The sequence below is a fragment of the Podarcis vaucheri genome, assembly GCF_965113315.1.
Source record: "Podarcis vaucheri genome assembly, chromosome: 8".
Lineage (NCBI taxonomy): Eukaryota > Metazoa > Chordata > Lepidosauria > Squamata > Lacertidae > Podarcis > Podarcis vaucheri.
Window position 1 is genome coordinate 89,949,975 of NC_138766.1, and position 20,321 is coordinate 89,970,295.

General features: G+C 46.0%; 1 protein-coding gene across 1 annotated transcript in view; it reads right to left on the minus strand.

Moving 5' to 3' along the window:
- Positions 1 to 4,409: 4,409 nt before the first annotated feature.
- The window catches only part of TSNARE1 (t-SNARE domain containing 1), a 409,645-nt gene continuing 393,733 nt past the window's right edge, over positions 4,410 to 20,321 (minus strand). The window contains exons 11-12 of the mRNA XM_082235920.1: positions 14,792 to 14,906; positions 4,410 to 4,786 (exon numbers count right to left, since the gene is read on the minus strand). Of these exons, the coding sequence (XP_082092046.1) occupies positions 14,811 to 14,906 (96 nt within the window). The 3' untranslated portion in view covers positions 4,410 to 4,786; positions 14,792 to 14,810. The remainder of the gene's footprint in view (positions 4,787 to 14,791; positions 14,907 to 20,321) is intronic.

Sequence of the window (20,321 nt, forward strand, 5' to 3'; positions counted from 1 at the left end):
GCCTCAACCAGAGCCGGGGCTTTTTTGGCTGTGGCCCCGATCTGGTGGAACGCTCTGTCACAAGAGACTAGGGCCCTGCGGGACTTGATATCTTTCCGCAGGGTCTGCAAGACAGAGCTGTTCCACCAGGCTTTTGGCCAGGGCACAGCCTGACTCCCTCCTTTGGCAATCTACACAGAACTTTAGCCTAATGGCTGCCATCAATTTGATTTGAATTAATTTTATAATTAAATGATTTTAGAATGTTGTACTATTTTATTGTTGTTAGCCGCCCTGAGCCTGGCTTCGGCTGGGGAGGGCTGGATATAAATAAAATTAATTATTATTATTATTTATTATTCCAGGTGGGACGGATGCCTGATTGCACAACTGATGGTGGTAAATGTCCCAAAGAAAAGGATGTGGCGAAGTTCTATGCCAAGCAAAAGCTCACAGACCTGCAGGTGTTTAAAACCTGCTCCTTTGCTTTCATTAATATTGTAAGAACTCAAGAAAAGCTTTCAGGATCAGGCCAATGGCCCAACTAGTCATAGAATCATAGAACTGCAGAGTTGGAAGGTTTAATCAAAATCTTGTAATTTAAGCTTGTTTGGCGGTTCTAGCAGGGGAGCGTATACCCTTGACCGAAGAACGGTACACTCCTTCTATCTGGGATGGTCGTCCTCTTCCACCGAGCGTGCAGCTTCAGGAGGGACGCACATGGGGCGGTGAGGGAGGAAGCGGACACCCATCTAGCCAGCCAGAGTAGCCGAATCAACCCTGGCAATCAACAGGGTGACAGATCTCACAGCCAGATCACACTCACATCCCCTTTCTTGTAATTCAAATCCATTGGTTTGGACCCTACCCTCTTCCTTGCACACATATGGATTTTTATCTATCCAAGCTGCTCCTGCGAGTGGTAAAGGTAAAAGTAAAGGGACCCCTGACCATTAGGTCCAGTCATGGCCGACTCTGGGGTTGCGGCGCTCATCTCACTTTATTGGCCAAGGGAGCCGGCGTACAGCTTCCGGGTCATGTGGCCAGCATGACTAAGCCGCTTCTGGTGAAACCAGAGCAGCGCACAGAAACGGTACCTATTTACCTACTTGCCTTTTGATGTGCTTTCGAACTGCTAGGTTGGCAGAAGCAGGGACCGAGCAAAGGGAACTCACCCCGTCGCAGGGATTTGAACCGCCAACCTTCTGATCGGCAAGCCCTAGGCTCTGTGGTTTAACCCACAGCGCCACCCGCGTCCCTCCAGCAAGTGGTCCTATGGTCCTATGATTTGTATACATCATCTGAGAGTCTGAGTGTGAGAAAGGAAGTCTGAGTACTACTGGAATTTGGTTTCACTTCTGTGTGTGTTGCAGTTCTGTACTGGTGTTCAGAAAGGACAGACATACTGACGGAGTCTCTGTATATAAGACTGTAAATAAAGTAGTTTTAGAACTACGATTGAGTCTTTCTTCTGCTATGATATGCCAGAAGACTGGCGCGCTCTTTACAGGAGAGAAGGGTCGTTTATTACCGGTCTCTCTGGACTGAAGAAGATTTACAGCCAGAGAGGTCCACCGGAGAGACGCTCTGAAGACTTGGGAAGTTGGCAGTGTTCCCAGGGCGTTTTTCCAACAAAGGTGGTATATGACCAAATAGAGCAGGGGTCAGCAAACCTTTTCCGCAGGGAGCTGGTCCACTGTCCCTCAGACCTTGTGGGGGGGCAGACTATATTTTTTTGGGGGAAACTGACTCTCCCCTCCCTTCTCCACTGCACCGGACGAGCCCTAGTGGCTGCTTACCTGTGCCTTGTGAGTGGCAGGGGCTGGTGGTGGTGTCGGCATCAGGATGATGAGCGGTGCGAAAGGGCTGGCTCCAGAGAGGGGCTGCTTAAAAACTGGCTCAACAAAGTCCAGCCCCCTTCCTCCTCTATGCAGGGCAGGGAGACGCCAGGAGGAGGGAGGGAGGAGGCGCTTCCACGGTGTGTGAGAGGGAGGGGTGGAAATGGAGCAGCCTGACCGATCAGAATCCCCATGCCGATCCACACTATGGTTACCAGATTTTTTCCAATGAATCCGGGGACACTTTTTTATTATTTGGAAGCTGAGTAGCAACTGGGAGTCAGTAGTGGGGATGGTGAGGCAAAAGACCCTGGGCTCAAGCATGCATGCATATTGTATAAAGGTGCAAAGCCCTTCTTTTGCACCCTGTGAAACATAAATGCGCAGTTTTTTTAAAAAAACTGGGCAATGGCGTGCTGTCTGCCCGTGACTCCCGAGCCTCCCCCAATCTCCTGCCCCCTTGCCCCCTTGTTTAGACCGATCAGGGGAGGCTTGGGAGTCATGGGCAACTGGCTGTTGTCCAGTTTTTTTAAAAAACTGCACATTTATATTTCACAGGGTGTGAAAGAAGGGCTTTGCACCTTGCCTGGCAGAGAAACCATGCGCCTTGCACCCCTCCTAGGCAACGGCCCCATGCCTGCAACTCCCGAGCATTCTGCAACTCTCCCATTCTGTCAAAACAAAGGGAGAAGAGGGCAGGAAATCTGTACCGTCGGATGTCCCCGGTTCCCCCTCAGCAGTGGCGGTGGCAGCAAGCAGCTCCTGAAGCCAGCCAGAGCCAACTGCGCTACCAGGCTGGCTCCGGGCTGCTGAGGCTGCCGCTGCCACATTTCCTGGGGACAGATTTGCAAATCTGGGGACATTACGGGGACGGAATTTGTCCAGGGACAGATTTTCAAATCTGGGGACTGTTCCCGGGAACTGGGGATGTGTGGTAACCCTAATCCACACAGTGATTCCTGAACCGAATCCAGAAGGCAATTGGGCCGGATCCGGCCCCTGGGCCTTAGTTTGCCGACCCACAAAATAGAGTATATGACCCTATTTCAAGCTGTTATCTCTCTTCAGGTCTACTCTTGGCACGCGACTGGGCACTGCGCTTAGTGGGTTCATGATGCTCATCTGCTTTCCGCTGCCTGGCAAAACCCTCCTGTACCCAAACATTATTCCACCAATGTTAATCACAGCTGTAAATGCTGAAAAGCAGCAATGCATGACACTCTGTTATTAAAAAGTGCATTAACACAGCCCCAATTGAGCAATGCCGAGTTATCTCCTTTTATGAAATGAGTATGAGGCATAAAACAACATTTAGCACCAAATACCGAAATCAGGTTTGATGGAGAGGCTACAGGCAGGCATGGGGGGGGGAATAGAGTACACTGAAATGGACACAGCTGAACTTACTTAATACCTCTTCAATAATAGCCTTCTCTGAAAGTGAGTTTAAAATTTCTCTCTCTCCTCTACAGCTGGCTATAAAAATTGCTGAGAACTACAGCCTGGGAGAGAGAGGGCTGGAAAGTTAAGCCTAAAAATAAACCTTGTGTTAAGCCTGGTGCGGCAGAATGGAATATTCTGCACTGCAGGGGGTTGGACGAAATGACTATCGGGGTCCCTTCCAACTCTACAGCTGTATGAGTCTATGATCGATTTGCATTCATTTGCAGAATTCTTACAGTAGCTACATTGTTAAGTAGAATTGGTTTAATTGACACAGAAATCAAAAACGCCTCAAGGTATATTGCTGTAGGTTTAACATGGGGATTTTCCATGGGGCTATATTAAAGCCAAGGAGAGTATTCTGAGCTCTTGCTGAGTTGATAATTAACTAACTAATGGCTGTTATCTGGTAGCTAACATGTGGGTGTTGTAACCATAGATCATGTGATGAAGGTATTGAGTTGCAAATCAGGGAGGTGCCTTCTTGTCTTTTGTCTCAAGGCCCTGTGTAGTAAGAACATGCAAGATACCCTCTCTGACTGAGAGAGAGAAAACAGCTTCATTTGAGATTTATATTTTAAAAAAATCATATGTTGATCTGATTTAAAAATAAACCTGAACCCCAGAGTTCTTCAGAACTCAGCAGGCAACATTTTATACCAGGCACCCCCAAACTTGGCCCTCCAGATGTTTGGGGACTACAATTCCCATCATCCCTGACCACTGGTCCTGTTAGCTGGGGATTATGAGAGTTGTAGTCCCAAAACATCTGGAAGGCTTAGTTTGGGGATGCCTGTTCTAGACAGTGTCATGTTGTAAGATCCAACATGAGGACCCAAACAATAACTGGAAAGGAAATGCTGGCACAAAATTAAAGTTTTTTTTAAGTACAAGCAAGAATATACAAAACTCAACCATATTGTAATTATTTTAAGGTAAGAGAGAGAGAGAGAGAGAGAGAGAGAGAGAGAGAGAGAAAGAGAGAGAGAAACCCCACCAAACCTCCCCCCTCATAAGGGATTATGTAGGAAAGTACATCCCTTCTAGTTCACCCACAAAAAGCCAATTTGTCTGCAATTTGGCGAGCTAGATCTATTTGGGGGTGGGGCGTTCTGTGCCTGCACATTTCACACGCTTTGGCCAAAAGGGGAAAAGTCATAGCCATTTTTTATTTTTCCCATTATAGTGAGTGGGTAATACAGAGCTTCACTTTATACAGAGTGGAACGGAAAGGGAAGCATGGATGAAATCAGAGAGAGCACATAACAGTTCAGAAACAGATAATATATATTTTAAAATGCACAGATGCATATACATTAATCCCCTTAGTGCCCCCCGCCAAATTGGTGACAGTCAAGACTCCAGTCCCTTCTCAAGTACAAGCCGCATTACTTTGCATCTACACCGAGCTGCGAAACATTGCTTGAATGACTGCATAGATTTGCGGTGATGCTGCTGCAGAATGGACATTATCTGTGGATACAGAGTGATATATTTTGTGCATTCCAAGTTGGCATTCCTGTGGGCTTAAAGAGTAAAATGCGAAAAGAAAAAAAAAGAAGAAAAAAAGGAGAAGAAGTTAGAATTAAAATGCTAGTACGAATACAACCCTCAGTAAGCTAACAGAATATCAACGCTGTCTTAAAGCTGACTTCATTAACTTGGTGCCCTTCCCCTGTGCCCAAAGCTGGAGGGGCTATTTGCTGATAAGAAAACTCCCCACCGATTTAGAGACACGACTGACGGGCATATGCTAATACCCAAAGTGGCGGCTGGCCTTCGCAGCAGGACTTTGACAGGATAAAGGCTTTAGAGAGTGTCATATCAGGATCCACTCATTGGGCTAGCTGGATGTCAAGGAGTGGCAAAAGCAAAAATATGCAGGCTGTTAAATTAAGGTTATTTTTTAAAAAAGTAGTTCATGGACTCTCCTTTGGGAGATTGTGGGAACACATAATAAAACTAAGCTCTTTTGGCTAGGTTTGGAGTTTCACAAATTCATGAAGGATAAGACTAGCCACGGCTACTTGTCAAGATGCCGGTGTAATACCTCCAGGAGCAGAAAGACCATCCATTTGAGTGCCAGTTGGTTAGAACGTGGTCTGATAAAGCCAAGGTTGCAGATTTGATTCTCCTATGGGACAGCTGCATATTCCTGCACTTGCAGAGAGTTGGACTAGATGAGGCTTCCTCAACCTCGGCCCTCCAGATGTTTTGATACTACAGCTCCCATCATCCCGAGCTAACAGGACCAGTGGTCAGGGATGATGGGAATTGTAGTCCCAAAACATCTGAAGGGCCGATTTTGGGGATGCCTGGACTAGATGAGGCTTCCTCAAACTCGGCCCTCCAGATGTTTTGAGACTACAATTCCCAGCATCCCTGACCACTGGTCCTGCTAGCTAGGAATCATGGGAGTTGTAGGCCAAAAACATCTGGAGGCCTGAGGTTGAGGAAGCCTGGACTAGATGGTCCTCAGGGTCCCAATTCTATGCTTGCAGGCTTCCCATTGGGGCATGTCGTTGACTACTGTGGAAACAGGATGCTGGACTAGACGGGCCTCTGGTGCGATCCAGCAAAGTGCTTCTTGCATACTTAAGTTCTCGTAGACAGCAGGTGTCTGATCTGTACCACTGCACAATGCAAGTGGGTGGGGGGAAATCACACAACTGAATGTTCTTCCGTGCATATATTCAACCCCTGGCTAATTTTAACAGGTCTTTATACTCCCAGATGCCAATAATGCCTTTCCCAGGAGCAAATAAATTGGACAGAGTTAGGCAGAAAGTAGGTACAGGATCGTTGTCTGCACCAGCGGAAACACAATTATCTCTGTCTGGGAGCAAACCTGCCAAATTTCTGCAACATCTCCGCTCACGTGGAGATTTCATTTGGATCGGGGTAAAGGGAATGTCTTTGCAGGCTGTCGTTGCAATAAATTTAACGTGAGCGAGGGATCCCTCAGGTTCTTAAAAAGTCAATGAAAACACACCCTGTCATTGCTAAACTGATCACGGCTCACTTATGCCAAACTGCTCTTCATTTCCTGTAGTGCAAAAACATTGAAAAGCCCCAGTGCATTATAAGTATGTATCATGCAAAGGGGGCAAGCGCATGCAGCGCGCTCACAAAGGAGACTTGCACACTATCGCAAAAGATAATTGCTCTGTGGCAATCATTTAGAAACAGTGGATTTTATACGGAGTGATGCATCTGCTTATTTGAAGGGTTCTTGTCAAACCAACTGGCAGACATTCAAGAGAATCCCAGAAACACACACAGAGAGAGACACGCACACAAGCCCTAGGCTTGGTCTGTCAGTTCTTAGTCATTCAACCTTATGAAAGCAATCATGAAAGGAAGAGTTTCTCCTTCATCATCTCAAAGGCACAGCAGCCTACAGCAGCCTACAAATTTACGCACACATATAATTTGGCGAGAGGCCATTAGAGGATAGGCTTTGCACAGCTCATGTTCAGTTCCTGACATCTTGGCAAAAGGGACCTCTCATGGGGAACACGTGGAGGCCCCTAGTTGATGCTGGGCTTCAGCATCCATCAACACTAGTCAGCATGACCAGTGGTTAGAGATGATAGGAGTTGGGAGTATCTGGGGGACCAGACATTCAGCCTGGAGAAGAAGAAGACCGAAAGCTGACATGATAAAGGTAAAGGGACCCCTGACCATTAGGTCCAGTCGGGGCTGACTTTGGGGTTGCGGCGCTCATCTCGCTTTATTGGCTGAGGGAGCCGGTGTACAACTTCCAGGTCATGTGGCCAGCATGACTAAGCTGCTTTTGGCAAACCAGAGCAGCTCACGGAAACGCCGTTTACCTTCCCCCTGGAATGGTACCTATTTATCTAGTTGCACTTTGACGTGCTTTCAAACTGCTACGTTGGCAGGAGCAGGGACCAAGCAATGGGAGCTCACCCCATCGCGGGGATTCGAATCACCGACCTTCTGATCGGCAAGCCCTAGGCTCTGTGGTTTAACCCGCAGCGCCACCCGCGTCCATTTGAAGCCATCTTCAAATATCTGAAGGACTGTCATGTGGAAGATGGAGGAAGATTGCTTCCTGCTGCTCCAGAGGGTAGAACCCAAAGCATGAGATTCCAATTACAAGAAAAGAGATTCTAACTAAACATTGGGAATAACTTTCTCACAGTAGGAGATTTTAGACAGTGAGATGGACTCCCATGGAAGGTGATGGACCTTCACTGGAAGTTTTTAAAGAGTGGTTGGATGGCTACCTGATGGGGATTCTTTAGCTGTGACTCTTGCATTGAAGAGGTTGGACTAGATTACCCTTATGAGTCTCTTCCAGCTCTCTGATTCTATGATTCTGTGATCACAGGATTTCCAAACCCATGGTGCAGAAATGGTAGTCTACACAAAGCAAAATGGACCAACACTGATTGGGAGCCGCCCAGAGTGGCTGGGGAAACTCAGCCAGATGGGCGGGGTATAAATAATAAATTATTATTATTATTATTATTATTATTATTATTATTATTATTATTATTATTATTATGGCCTGACTTACTATATGGCAATTTTCCATGAATGGAATGGGCCGTTGTTATGGGGGGCCCTAGATAGAGTCATACCTCATGTTACGTTTCCTTCATGTTACGTTTTTTTCTGGTTGTGTCCCGCGGCAACCCGGAAGTACTGGAAAGGGTTACTTCCGGGTTTCACTGCTTGTGCATGCGCAGAAACGCTAAATCGTGCTTCGCACATGCGCACAAGCACCAATTCACACCGCGCACCTGCGCAGATATGGCGCTTCAGGTTGCGGGCTTTTCATGTTGCAAACGAGCCTCCGGAACAGATCCCATTCGCAACTAGAGGTACCACTGTATTGAAAACCTTGCATAGGTGGGGAGAGAGAAATAAACTGCGAGGAACTTGATCACTCACAACCGATAAATAAATCAACATTTTAAAATACATATTCCTTGTGTCGTCCAGAAAAGTAGAGGTGAGTGGGTTAAACAGCTCTAAAAGAGGCCAATTAAATGCGTTGAAATGCCAATACAACATGAAAAGTGCAGCAGATATACAGAGGAGGGAAAGTAAGTAATAACTGGCTTTTCTTTCTTTTTTTGCTACCTGTTTTATGAGTATGTATTAGAAAAAAAATAAAATCCACCCCTCCAGCAGAATTTAGGAATGGAGAGGTAAAAGCCAACACAGCAATTCCCTCGGAGCGTTTCGCTCTTGCAAACGGAAACACATCTGGAGTCAAAGGGCAGGTTGTGGATATTGTGCTTATTTGTTATTCGGAGAAATATCTTTAATATTGTAACGAGGCAAAAGAGAGAGAGAGGAAGAATAGAAAATGGTAAATGCTGCTGTTTCTCCCCCTGAGGTCATGTCTGTTCTGCACGCTGAGTCTCCAGATGCCAGATATTTCCCAGGGGAACATGGCTGCAACATCCATCGCTGTGTTGCTCTGTGAACTGAGCATCTCAGGAGGATATTTCATCTGTGGCGATGGTGACAGGTAAATTATCAGGGTGATGGTGATACCCTGTCACTACAATGAGCTTAATTCTATAGTTGGGAGGATGTGGGGCTCTGGAGTCCTCTTTCCCCCTTCTACTGTTGCTCTCTGTGGTCCACTCCTCCTGGCACAGGGATGGCTGAGACAGTCTGAAGGCTGCATCCCAATCTCCAGCTCTCCTGAATTTTATGATGTCGTACCCTCCAACATTCCTCAGAGGAAAACAGGGACATTTTGTTCTACCTTAGTACCACTGGCCACAACGATTCCTCCTGGTCAAGCTCCAATGTTATTAGAGGAAAAACACAAAACGGCAGCATTTTAAGCACAGAAATCTTTGATTTTATGTATTGTGTTTAGGGGAGTCTGAGGGGAAAAGAAAACCCCAAATCAATAAATAGAGTGGTACCTCGAGTTAAGAACTTAATTCGTTCCGGAGGTCCATTCTTAACCTTAACCTTAACTGTTCTTTAGCTAATGGGGCCTCCCGCTGCCGCCGCGCTGCTGCTGTGCGATTTCTGTTCTCATCCTGAAGCAAAGTTCTTAACCCAAGGCATTATTTCTGGGTTAGCGGAGTCTGTAACCTGAAGCGTATGTAACCTGAGGTACCACTGTACAACTAACTGTGTGTGTGTGTGTGTGTGTGGAGACTATGCAATGTTGTCATGCACTTATGAGTATTTTGGAAGCATGAGAACTTTGAAAAAACATTATTCTTGTGATTGTGCAGGTATATGATATGGGGTGAACCAGTGGCGTCACAAGGTGGGGGGCGGTTCGCCCCGGGTTCCATGTTTTGGGGGGGGGTGCTGCCCCGGGCCCGGCCAGGGCATGGCGGTGTGAGCAGCCATCATGCCGCCACAGCCGCATGTGGAGGATCCTCTGTTCACAGCTGCAACCACAAGCAGAGGATCCCACCATCCGTATGGCGTTCGTATGGCGTTCGAGCGGTGCCAATGGCAAACCGCTATGTACAACGCATGTGTGGTGTCACATGCATGCGCTGTACGTAGCAGCGCCGCACATGCGCTGTACATAGTGGTTTGCCACCGGCACTGCTGGAGCGCCGTGGGATTCCTCTGCTGCCAGCAGGATCTGCTTACGGTGAGCCGGGGCCCCCAATCCCAGCCTCCCTGGCTTGCTGTAAGCAGCTCTGGCTTTGCCGCTTTACAGCGAGCCAGGGAGGGGCGGATGGGAGCCACTGTTCCCCCTCCTTCCCTCCCTGGTTCGCTGTAAAGCAGCAAAGCAGGAGCCGCTTACGGCAAGCCGGGGGTCCCCTCCCAGCCTCTCTCCCAGCGCCCCGGCAAAGTGACATAGCTCTGTCGGGATCACAGAATGCTGTGTGAGATAGTAAGTCTGCAGGCTTGAGTTTGCTAGCTGATGCAATCAGCCTGCAATACTTTCTATGCAAGTGCTGGGTCAGAATGTCAGTTGATTGGCTGCCATCAGTTTAAAAGGGAAACCAGTCCAGCAGTAAAGGTGGTGGTGTAGAGGAATGTGGTCAGAGAGAGAGAGTTAGAGCTCTGCCTATTTGCCTTAAGGTGCAGCCAGATACTCTGTCTGACTGCTCGTGTATTGTAGCCTGTAGATGTTGTGGTCTTTTAGTCATTTAGTCATGTCCAACTCTTTGTGACCCCATGGACCAGAGCACGCCAGGCACTCGTGCCTTCCACTGCCTCCTGCAGTTTGGTCAAACTCATGCTGCTAGCTTCGAGAACACTATCCAACCAAGCCTGTAGATATTTGTATATATAAACGTAAAGGTAAAGGGACTCCTGACCATTAGGTCTAGTTGTAGCTGACTCTGAGGTTGCGGCGCTCATCTCGCTTTATTGGCCGAGGGAGCCGGCGTACAGCTTCTGGGTTTACCTTACCACCGGAGCGGTACCTATTTATCTACTTGCACTTTGATGTGCTTTCGAACTGCTAGGGTGGAAGGAGCAGGGACCAAGTGATGGGAGCTCACTCCATCACGGGGATTTGAACCGCCAAACTTCTGATCGGCAAATCCTAGGCTCTGTAGTTTAACCCACAGTGCCATCCGTGTCCCTATTTGTATACATAGCTCACAATAAATATACTGCACTGAAGAACCTGGAACTCTGAGCATTTCTGCTAAAGCACTGCGAAGAATTCACAACAACCTCTCCCTCTAACCCCAACGGCTTGGGGTACTTGGGAGTCACAGGGGAGGGGCACAGATGTGTAGGAAGGGGGGCGGATATTCGGCACCTGCCCATGACTCCCAAGGCTACCCCACACTGCCGCACCAGGTACCCCCTGGGCTTGCTACACCTCTGGGGTAAACTACCTCAGGTTACATATGCTTCAGGTTACATACGCCCCAGGTTACAGGCTCCGATAACCCAGAAATAGTACCTCGGGTTAAGAACTTTGCTTCAGGATGAGAACAGAAATCGCACAGCAGCGGCGTGGTGCCAGCAGGAGGCCCCATTAGCTAAAGTGATGCTTCAGGTTAAGAACAGTTTCAGGTTAAGAACGGACCTCCGGAACGAATTAAGTACTTAACCCAAGGTACCACTGTATATGCAAATGAACAAATAAGGGGAGACAAATGGGACCAATTTTGCATCCCCTAAATGCAGTTCTCATTGGAAATTTTGCATTTCAAAGGGCTCACAATGAGAGTGACCTCACACTTAACACAGGGACTTGAGAGAATCTCAGAGACTAATTTTTGCAATGGCTGTGCAACTGTTTGGAAAGTGATTGATTGAGAAATAGAGAAGATTAAAAAGAAATGGACACAAGTTGAGATTTGGGGAAATTGTATTGGGGGGAGGGGAAAGGATCGTAGGTCCATGGAGGACTAGAGAGGACGGGATTCCATAGGCAGCTGAGCAATGTGGCCATGCCAGTGGACTGCTTTTGCCCAATGACTGGCAGCTGGTAAATAGGATGATGTCCCAGAGGCTCTGGAGGGGGAAATAGTCCTGCAATCCGGCCTGCTCTCTCAACCACTAGCCGATGTATGACGCGGTGGTAAAAACAGAGAGCCAATAAGCAAAACTGGCCCCATGGCATCAATTTGGGAAGAAAGAGCAATTCCATGGAAGAGAGCTGGCCGTGTTTTGCCCTTATTTACAGCGTTCGTTAGGCTGAGTTATTGCTTCACTCAACATTTCCTCATAGATGGGAACTGCTGTGGCTGCAACAACCTTTTCCCAGTAGTTCACTGGAAAGGCTGGAGGGGAGGTGCCAGAAACATGCACACCCAATGCAATAAGCGGATGCACCATCTTTCCATAGGAAGCATACAGGAAGCAGCATTAAAAGCAGGTCTGGAGAGCAGAGACTTGCCCTAAAGACGTAACATTTTCAAGCAGGGAATTCAATGTAGGAAGCATTGCAAATCCCACCTGTCACAAGCACCTTTATGCATTCTTTGGAAGTATTTCTTCCAAGTACAGAAATCACCATATTGCATTATATGAGCCAATCTGCTTTATGTTGGTCGGATGACTGGATCATCTAATCCAGGGATGGCAAACCTCAGGGCGGGGAGATTAATGCAGTCCTCCATGTCCCTGAGACTCTATCCATATCACACCACTTGAGAAGGTGAACAACCTTCTCAAGCATCCCTGAAGCCTCTTCAAGCATCAGTTTTGAAGGTGCAAATGAGAACCCCACTCCCCCAGTGTGGGTGTGAATACTGTGGGGAAATCCCCAGTGCCAGTCTGAAAATGGCTCTTGTTCCCATCTTGGAAACCCTATGGTTTCCCTTTCAGACTAATATCAAACATATACAGGTCAGAGTGTCTGCCTTGCACACACAGTTTCATCAGTGGGACAAGGCTCACCCCACATATTCCAACTTGCCCCTGTAATTATTTAACCTGGACCCCTCAAGGTGCTCAAGCTGGTACTGAAAATATCCTAAAGTAGGATTCAAAGTGGGCCAAAAGAAATAAATACACCGGCGTTAGGTTGATTATGGCTGCCCCTCCAAATTGAGAGAAGTATAGTAGTCATCAGTATACACTGAAAATTCAACTCTCAAATCCTTGGTTAGTTCTCTACTCTGAGGATAAGGGAGATGGATCAAACATCTCTAGGAGTTTCTCCAAATCTCTCTTCTTGCTCTTCAAAGCTGCTCCAGGGAAGGAAATGACATACTTATAGAAAGGGCTTTGCAAAGGAGCAGCAAGGGTCTCTCAGTACGAGACACAGCTGGCTCCTCTGTGCTCACTGAGCCGAAGAATCAGTGGTGCATTTTCTGCTTTAGAAACTTGGGAGGATGACAGCTGGCTCAGCTGTATTTCAGAGAAATTATTTCTAAGGAGAGGAAAACTCTGTGGGAACTTACTTCACCTTGACATTGCAGACAGTAAGTTCCATTTTGATTCTGTGCATTGGTATGGATGGAGGAGTCTGGACCCCATGCCAGGGTGGGCGAGGGCTGGCAGAGATGCTGGGCAAAGCCATGGGACACTGACCCAGGAGACTTTTTGAGGCAGTCAGTAGCAACAAGGAGCCAAAAGCAAACACCAGACAAGAACAGTGAGCAATTTAAAGGCAGCAATAGCTGGCCATCAGCACCAGAGGGTTCAGAACCAAGGACAGCTCCCAAGAATCATGGATGTTGCTCCAGTAAGAGTCAGAACCTGGCAGAACCCATACATATAAGGTCAGACTGATAACTGCACATATGGAAGGCTGCCTGCCCCCTGTAAGGATCAGAATGTTAATGTAGAACAGGGGGCACCACACATTTTCAGCCCCTGGGTATATCTGGCACTTTGAGAAACTGTTGTGGGCACCAGTCACAACATGGCTGTCATGGGTGTATGCCATAACACAAAATGGCTTCCATGGGGGCCTGGTGTAAAGGCTGCCATATCTTCAAAAAAAAACAAAAACCACAGAGCAAGAAACAGGAACACAAAATGGTGTGATCATATCCAACCCATGCCACACATCACAGAGTACATAATGTCTCCATTAGTCTCTGCTGTGGTCTCCCACAGATAAAGGTTTTTTTGCACCTTTCCTGTGTTCAGAAGAGATGGATGGGTGGCCAACACTGACACCTAATGGAAGGTGGACATGGTTAACAGAACATGTGTTTAATGTGGGGAAGGCTGTGCCTATGCAAAGAGGAACTGAGCAAGAAGAGGAAACAGTCGGTCATGCATTGCAATTTTTTGAAGGAATATTGACCAAAACCTTTTGCCATAGGAGGTCCTGGTAGGCACCACATTGAGAATCTCTGCTTTAGACTCTCGATTGTGTGGCCTCTAGATGCACCTTCAACAAAAGGCAGATACACAACCACTGACCCTTGGGCTAAAACTGCTTTAAACAGGAGGGCCATTTTGGAAGGATTGACTATAGTCTTTTATTATAGTAAGTTAAATACTCCCTACCAGACACACACCTACGATCTTACAACAAATTTAATTGAGCAGATGGCCAGGTGTACTGCTCCTTCCTCTGCAACAGGGGTAGCTAACCTGGTGCCCTCCAAATTCCACTGGACTCCCAACTCCCTTTATCTCCAGTCAGGATGGCTAATGGCCAGATCTGATGGGATCTGTAGTCCAAGAACTTTGGGAGAGCCACAGGTGACCCACCGCTGCTCTACAATCAAAAGGAGAAGAGCAACTAGAGAGATATTGTGATACGCTGGGGGAGTTGAATGACCTTTCTATGCTAACTGTGCTTAAATGTATTTCATGTAATATATCCTGGGAACTGGATGTAGTATGAGGCAGCCTTCACTAACCTGGTACCCTCCAGATTTCTTGGATTACAACTCCCATCAACCCCAGTCAACTGGCTGCTGAAGGCAGTATGGGAATTGGCTGGAAATGTCAGAAATACCAAAAATTCTACCCACTTTGGCGAATAAAGCCGGACAGCACAGCTGCAATACATTTCATTTTACCTTCTAAGAGTGCTTTTGACCTACCCAAGTTGCTTCCACACTAACCAAAAATAAAGTTGCTGCTCTTGCCTACAACAGCTCCTTTGAGCCATCTGGTGCCATGAGAGAGCCTACCTGGGAAAACCCGGAGGGTTTAATTCTTGACCGAAATGGAGATGATTATGATGATGACCAGAAGAACTGCCAGGACGGCGGCTATGACGCAGCACTTGACCCTCCTGGCTCGTCGCTGAAACAGATAAAGGAAAGAAACCGGGATGAATACATTATCCTCGAGTGGTAGGATTGGCTGATCACGATGGGGCATCGGGTGATACTTTCTGAGTCAACTGCAACTGGGAGCTGATTTGCAGGTTCAGAGAAATGAAGAAAAGTGGGTGCATCATGGGTGAGGTACTTGGAAACCATGCATCTTGATTTGCGTGCATAGGACATCTCCACCAGCTTTGGCCAGTGGCTCAGCTGTATCCTTATCTGGACAGGGGCAGCCTAACCACTGCTGACTATGTTCTGCTAACCTCTAGGTTCAATTACTGCAACATGCTATACGTAGGGCTGCCTCAACTACTGCAGAATTCAGTGGCCAGGTTGCTCTGCGGGGCAAGATTTTTTTGAACTTATTACACCAATTCTGGCCTGACTGCACTGGCTTCCAATTAAGTTTCTGGGGCCAATTCAAAGTGCTGGTTTTGACCTATAAATCCTTCAGTGGCCCAGGACCACAATACCCAAAGGACCACCTCTCTCCAAATGAACCTGAGATCATATAGCATCTAGATCAAGGGAAGTAATAGTGCCACTGTATTCTGCTCTGGTCAGACCTCACCTGGAGTACTGTGTCCAGTTCTGGGCACCACAGTTCAAGAAGGACACTGACAAACTGGAATGTGTCCAGAGGAGGGCAACCAAAATGGTCAAAGGCCTGGAAATGATGCCTTATGAGGAACGGCTAAGGGAGCTGGGCATGTTTAGCCTGGAGAAGAGGAGGTTAAGGGGTGATATGATAGCCATGTTCAAATATATAAAAGGATGTCACATAGAGGAGGGAGAAAGGTTGTTCTCTGCTGCTCCAGAGAAGCGGACACGGAGCAATGGATCCAAACTACAAGAAAGAAGATTCCACCTAAACATTAGGAAGAACTTCCTGACAGTAAGAGCTGTTCAACAGTGGAATTTGCTGCCAAGGAGTGTGGTGGAGTCTCCTACTTTGGAGGTCTTTAAGCAGAGGCTTGACAACCATATGTCAGGAGTGCTCTGATTGTATTTCCTGCTTGGCAGGGGGTTGGACTTGATGGCCCTTGTGGTCTCTTCCAACTCTATGATTCTATGATTCTATGATCATCATCTGAAGCTCTTCATTGTGTGCCTACTTCACAAGAGGTCCAGAGGGTAGCAACAGGAAGACGAGCCTTTTCTCTGGTGGCTCCCCATTTGTGGAACGCTCTCCCCAGGGAGACTTGCCTGGTGCCTTCATTATGTACCTTTAGGCACCAGGCAAAAATGTTCCTCTTTAACCAGGCCTTGGGCTGATTGACATACAATGACTTTTTAAAATGTGTTGTGCAAGGGGGTATTATTGGGTTGTCTTTGTTTTTGTTACGTATTTTGTGTTTTTTACATTGTGATTCTTTGTTGCGAACTGCCCCATGATCCATGGGTAAAGGGTGGTATGTTTCCAAACACAATTCAAAGTGTTGGTGCTGACCTTGAAAGCCCTAAGTAGCCTCAGCCCAGTATACCTGCAGGAGTGTCTCCACCCACATCGTCCAGCCAGGACACTGAGGTCCAGCTCCCAGGGCCTTTTGGCGGTTGCTTTACTGTGAGAAGTGAAGTTACAGGGAACCAGGCAGAGGGCCTTCTCAATGGTGGCGCCCGCCCTGTGGAACGCCCTCCCTTCAGATGTGAAGGAAATAAACAACTATCAGACTATTAGAAGGCACCTGAAGGCAACCCTGTATCAGGGAAGTTTTAATGTCTAATATTTTACATTTTGTTAATGTGCTGTAAGCCACCCAGAGTGACTGGGGAAACCCAGCCAGATGGGTGGGGCATAATAATAATAATAATAATAATAATAATAATAATAATAATAATCCCATGTAACCACATTCCCCCCCAACCTCAGCCTTCCACCCCCCCTCCCGGAATAGTTACTACCTTCCCTACAATCCCAGCAACAAGCAGCAGCAAAGCTTTGTGCAATCTGCTGTAATAAATGCTATTAATAGCCACAGCAACTTGCACCTACAGCTGTGCCCTGTGCTGCTCCTTGCGGGCTCTGGCTCTCTGGTAGATGCAGGAGAAAGGAATAAAGTCTTCAGAATGAGCCATTTCCCCTTTGTTTATTGTTGCCCGATCTTGCATGCTAACTGAACTTCTGCTCTCCTTTGATCAAATCTGTTGTTCGTGCAGTTCCCACGCATTTCTGGTAAAGGGGGCAAGAAGTCCATGCTACTGAGAGAGAACCGGGCAAAGTGACCTTTTAAAAGATGTACGAATTATAATGCATTGCCCAAACCCGGCAACCTTTAAGGCAAAAACTTCCTTAAAATGTATTTGCTGTGAAACATCACTGCTTTGACAGTGCAGCCTGCAAAGGCCAATTGTATCATTAACCACTTTTTTTTTTTCCTTCTGGCGGAGAGGAGTTATTTAAATTGTGACTGAGTTGCCATGTTCCTTAACAGGATGTTCAGAAAGATCCAGGGTCTCCTTGTGTGGCACCACTTATTAAAGCTAATCACTTCTCCGTCTCCTTCCTGGTTTTGTCACATGGGTGATTCCAGCCATTTGGGTATCTTGTAAGGACAAACATGGCATCATGGCATGGGTGGTCCAATCCGACCTGAGCATGTGAATTAATCACTGGGGGCAAATAAAGCCAGCTTAAGGTGAGATACGGTTTAATGAACAATGCCGGCTGCTCAAGGATCACGAAGTGGATGAAATTGTTACTACACTATACAGATAATAAGATGAGTTATCTTCATCCACTCATTAATTTTATCAAGTTAGACCCCCCTCCCTTTCCCCACACATTGCATGACAATGGCTCAGATAAATCTTTCCTTTGTTCTTATCTTATTTTATCATCAACAATCCAAGAGACACGATAGGTCGTGAGATCATGACCCAACCAAGAAAGGATTTAAGGACGAGAACCTAAATCACAAGGCTTATAGAAATGTGAGCCCATGGTGCTACAATCACTTCCCTGCCCATCCTAAGCTATCAAGGATATTCCAGCACATGTGAAATGATGATTATTTTATTTATTTAAAATATTTGCACATGATTTAAGCTTAAACATGGAAAGAAAACTAGGTATGCTGCTGATTGGACTAAAGATTGGCTTATTCCCCCCCCCCGAAGAATATTTATTGAGATTATACAAAAAAATTACACATAAAGAAAAAACAAACAAAAACTAACAAACACAAGCTAATAAAAAAGTTGACAAAAAGGCAACCTAGAAAGAAGGAAAAAAGGAAATAGGAAAAAGAAGGGGGGAAAAGATACAGTGGTGCCTCGCAAGACGAAAAGAATCCGTTCTGTGATTCTCTTCGTCTAGCGGTTTTTTCATCTTGCGAAGCAAGCCCATTGACGGATTAGCGCTATTAGCGCTATTAGTGGCTTTTAGCGGCTTATCTGCTGATCGGATCAGCTGATAAGCGGCTTAGCGGCTTAGAAAAAGGGGGGGAACCAGCAGGAACTCGCAAGACATTGTCGTCTTGCGAAGCAAGCCCATAGGAAATTTGTTTTGCGAAGCACCTCCAAAACGGAAAACTCTTTCGTCTAGCGAGTTTTCTGTCTTGCGAGGCATTCATCTTGCGGGGCACCACTGTATTTTAAAAAAGGATAAATCCATTTTTCAGCATCTTTGATCTCATTTGCTTATTTCCTTGACCTCCTCACACCTCCCCTTTTGTATTCCCATTTTCCAAGTCTTTTCAGCAAATCCTTACCCTCTTTCATTTGACTTTGCTCTATACTTGACCTATTATAACTATACATTTTCATCCGTATTACTATCTATATTTACCTATTCTTATTAACCTTATTACCAAAACCACTTCTTTTCAGTCCAACATCATTTTAACATTCATTAATTTTACAGTATTTCTGCAGATAGTCTTTAAATTTCTTCCAATCTTCCTCCACCATTTCTTCTCCCTGGTCTCGGATTCTGCCAGTCATTTCTGCCAATTCCATATAGTCCATCAGCTTCATCTGCCATTCTTCCAGAGTGGGTAAATCTTGTGTCTTCCAGTACTTTGTTATAAGTATTCTTGCTGCTGTTGTAGCAGGACTAAAGATTGGTTTAATCCTGCAATTCAACTTCCAATGGACGCCACACAATAGCCATGTCAGAGAACTGGAGAGATGGAAGGGACCACGAGAGTTATCCAGTCCAACCCCCTGCCATGCAGGAATTTTCTGCCCAGTGAGGGAATTGAACCCACAATCCTGAGATGAAGAGTCTCATGCTCTACTGAGGTATTGTAAGATAATATCTTGGCTGTTTCATCCTCCAGCCAATGCTTTCTACCCTAGTGACAAACCTAGACAGCATCTGAAAAAGCAGAGACATCAACTTGCTGACAAAGGTTCATATAGTAAAAGCTATGGTTTCCCCAGTAGTGATGTATGGAAGTGAGAGCTGGACCATAAAGAAGCCTGATCGCTGAAGAATTGATGCTTTTGAATTCTGGTGCTGGAGGAGACTCTTGAGAGTCCCATGGACTGCAAGAAGATCAAACCTCTCCATTCTGAAGGAAATCAGCCCTGATTGCTCACTGGAAGGACAGATCCTGAAGCTGAGGCTCCAAGACTTTGGCCACCTCATGAGAAGAGAAGACTCCCTGGAAAAGACCCTGATGTTGGGAAAGATGGAGGGCATAAGGAGAAGGGGACAACAGAGGACGAGATGGTTGGACAGTGTTAAATGAAATGTTTAAAAAGGATCTTAGAGAAAATGGATATGTTGAAAAAGATGCAAAATTTCAAACAGAAATAATAAATAATGATTGTAAATGTTTATCAAAAATGTATAAAATGTTGTTGGAATGGCATACGAAGGACGAGGAAGTCAAGTCGGTTATGATATAGTGGGCTAGAGATTTTGGGTATAATATACAACTAGATGATTGGGTAAAAGTATGGAAGGAAAATATAAAATTTACAGCATGTACTGCGTTAAAGGGAAATGTTATGAAAATGATATATAGATGGTATATTACACCGGCCAAACTAGTGAAAATGTATAAAACCTGTAATAAGTGTTGGAAATGTAAAGAAAAAGAAGGGACATTTTACCATATGTGGTGGGAATGTAAGAAGGTGAAGGGTTTCTGGGAGATGATATATAATGAACTGAAAAAGGTGTTGAAATATACATTTGTAAAGAAACCAGAAGCTCTTCTGTTAGGAATAGTAGGAAATGAAATAAATAGAAAGGACTGTAAACTTTTCCAATATGCAGTTACAGCGGTGAGAATATTAATGGCCCAAAGATGGAGGAACTACCAACCCTGGAAGAATGGAGAATGAAAATGATGGACTATGCAGAATTGGACAAATTAACTGGGAAGATTAGATATCAACGAGACCATAAGTTCATCGAGGACTGGGGAAAATTTGTAGA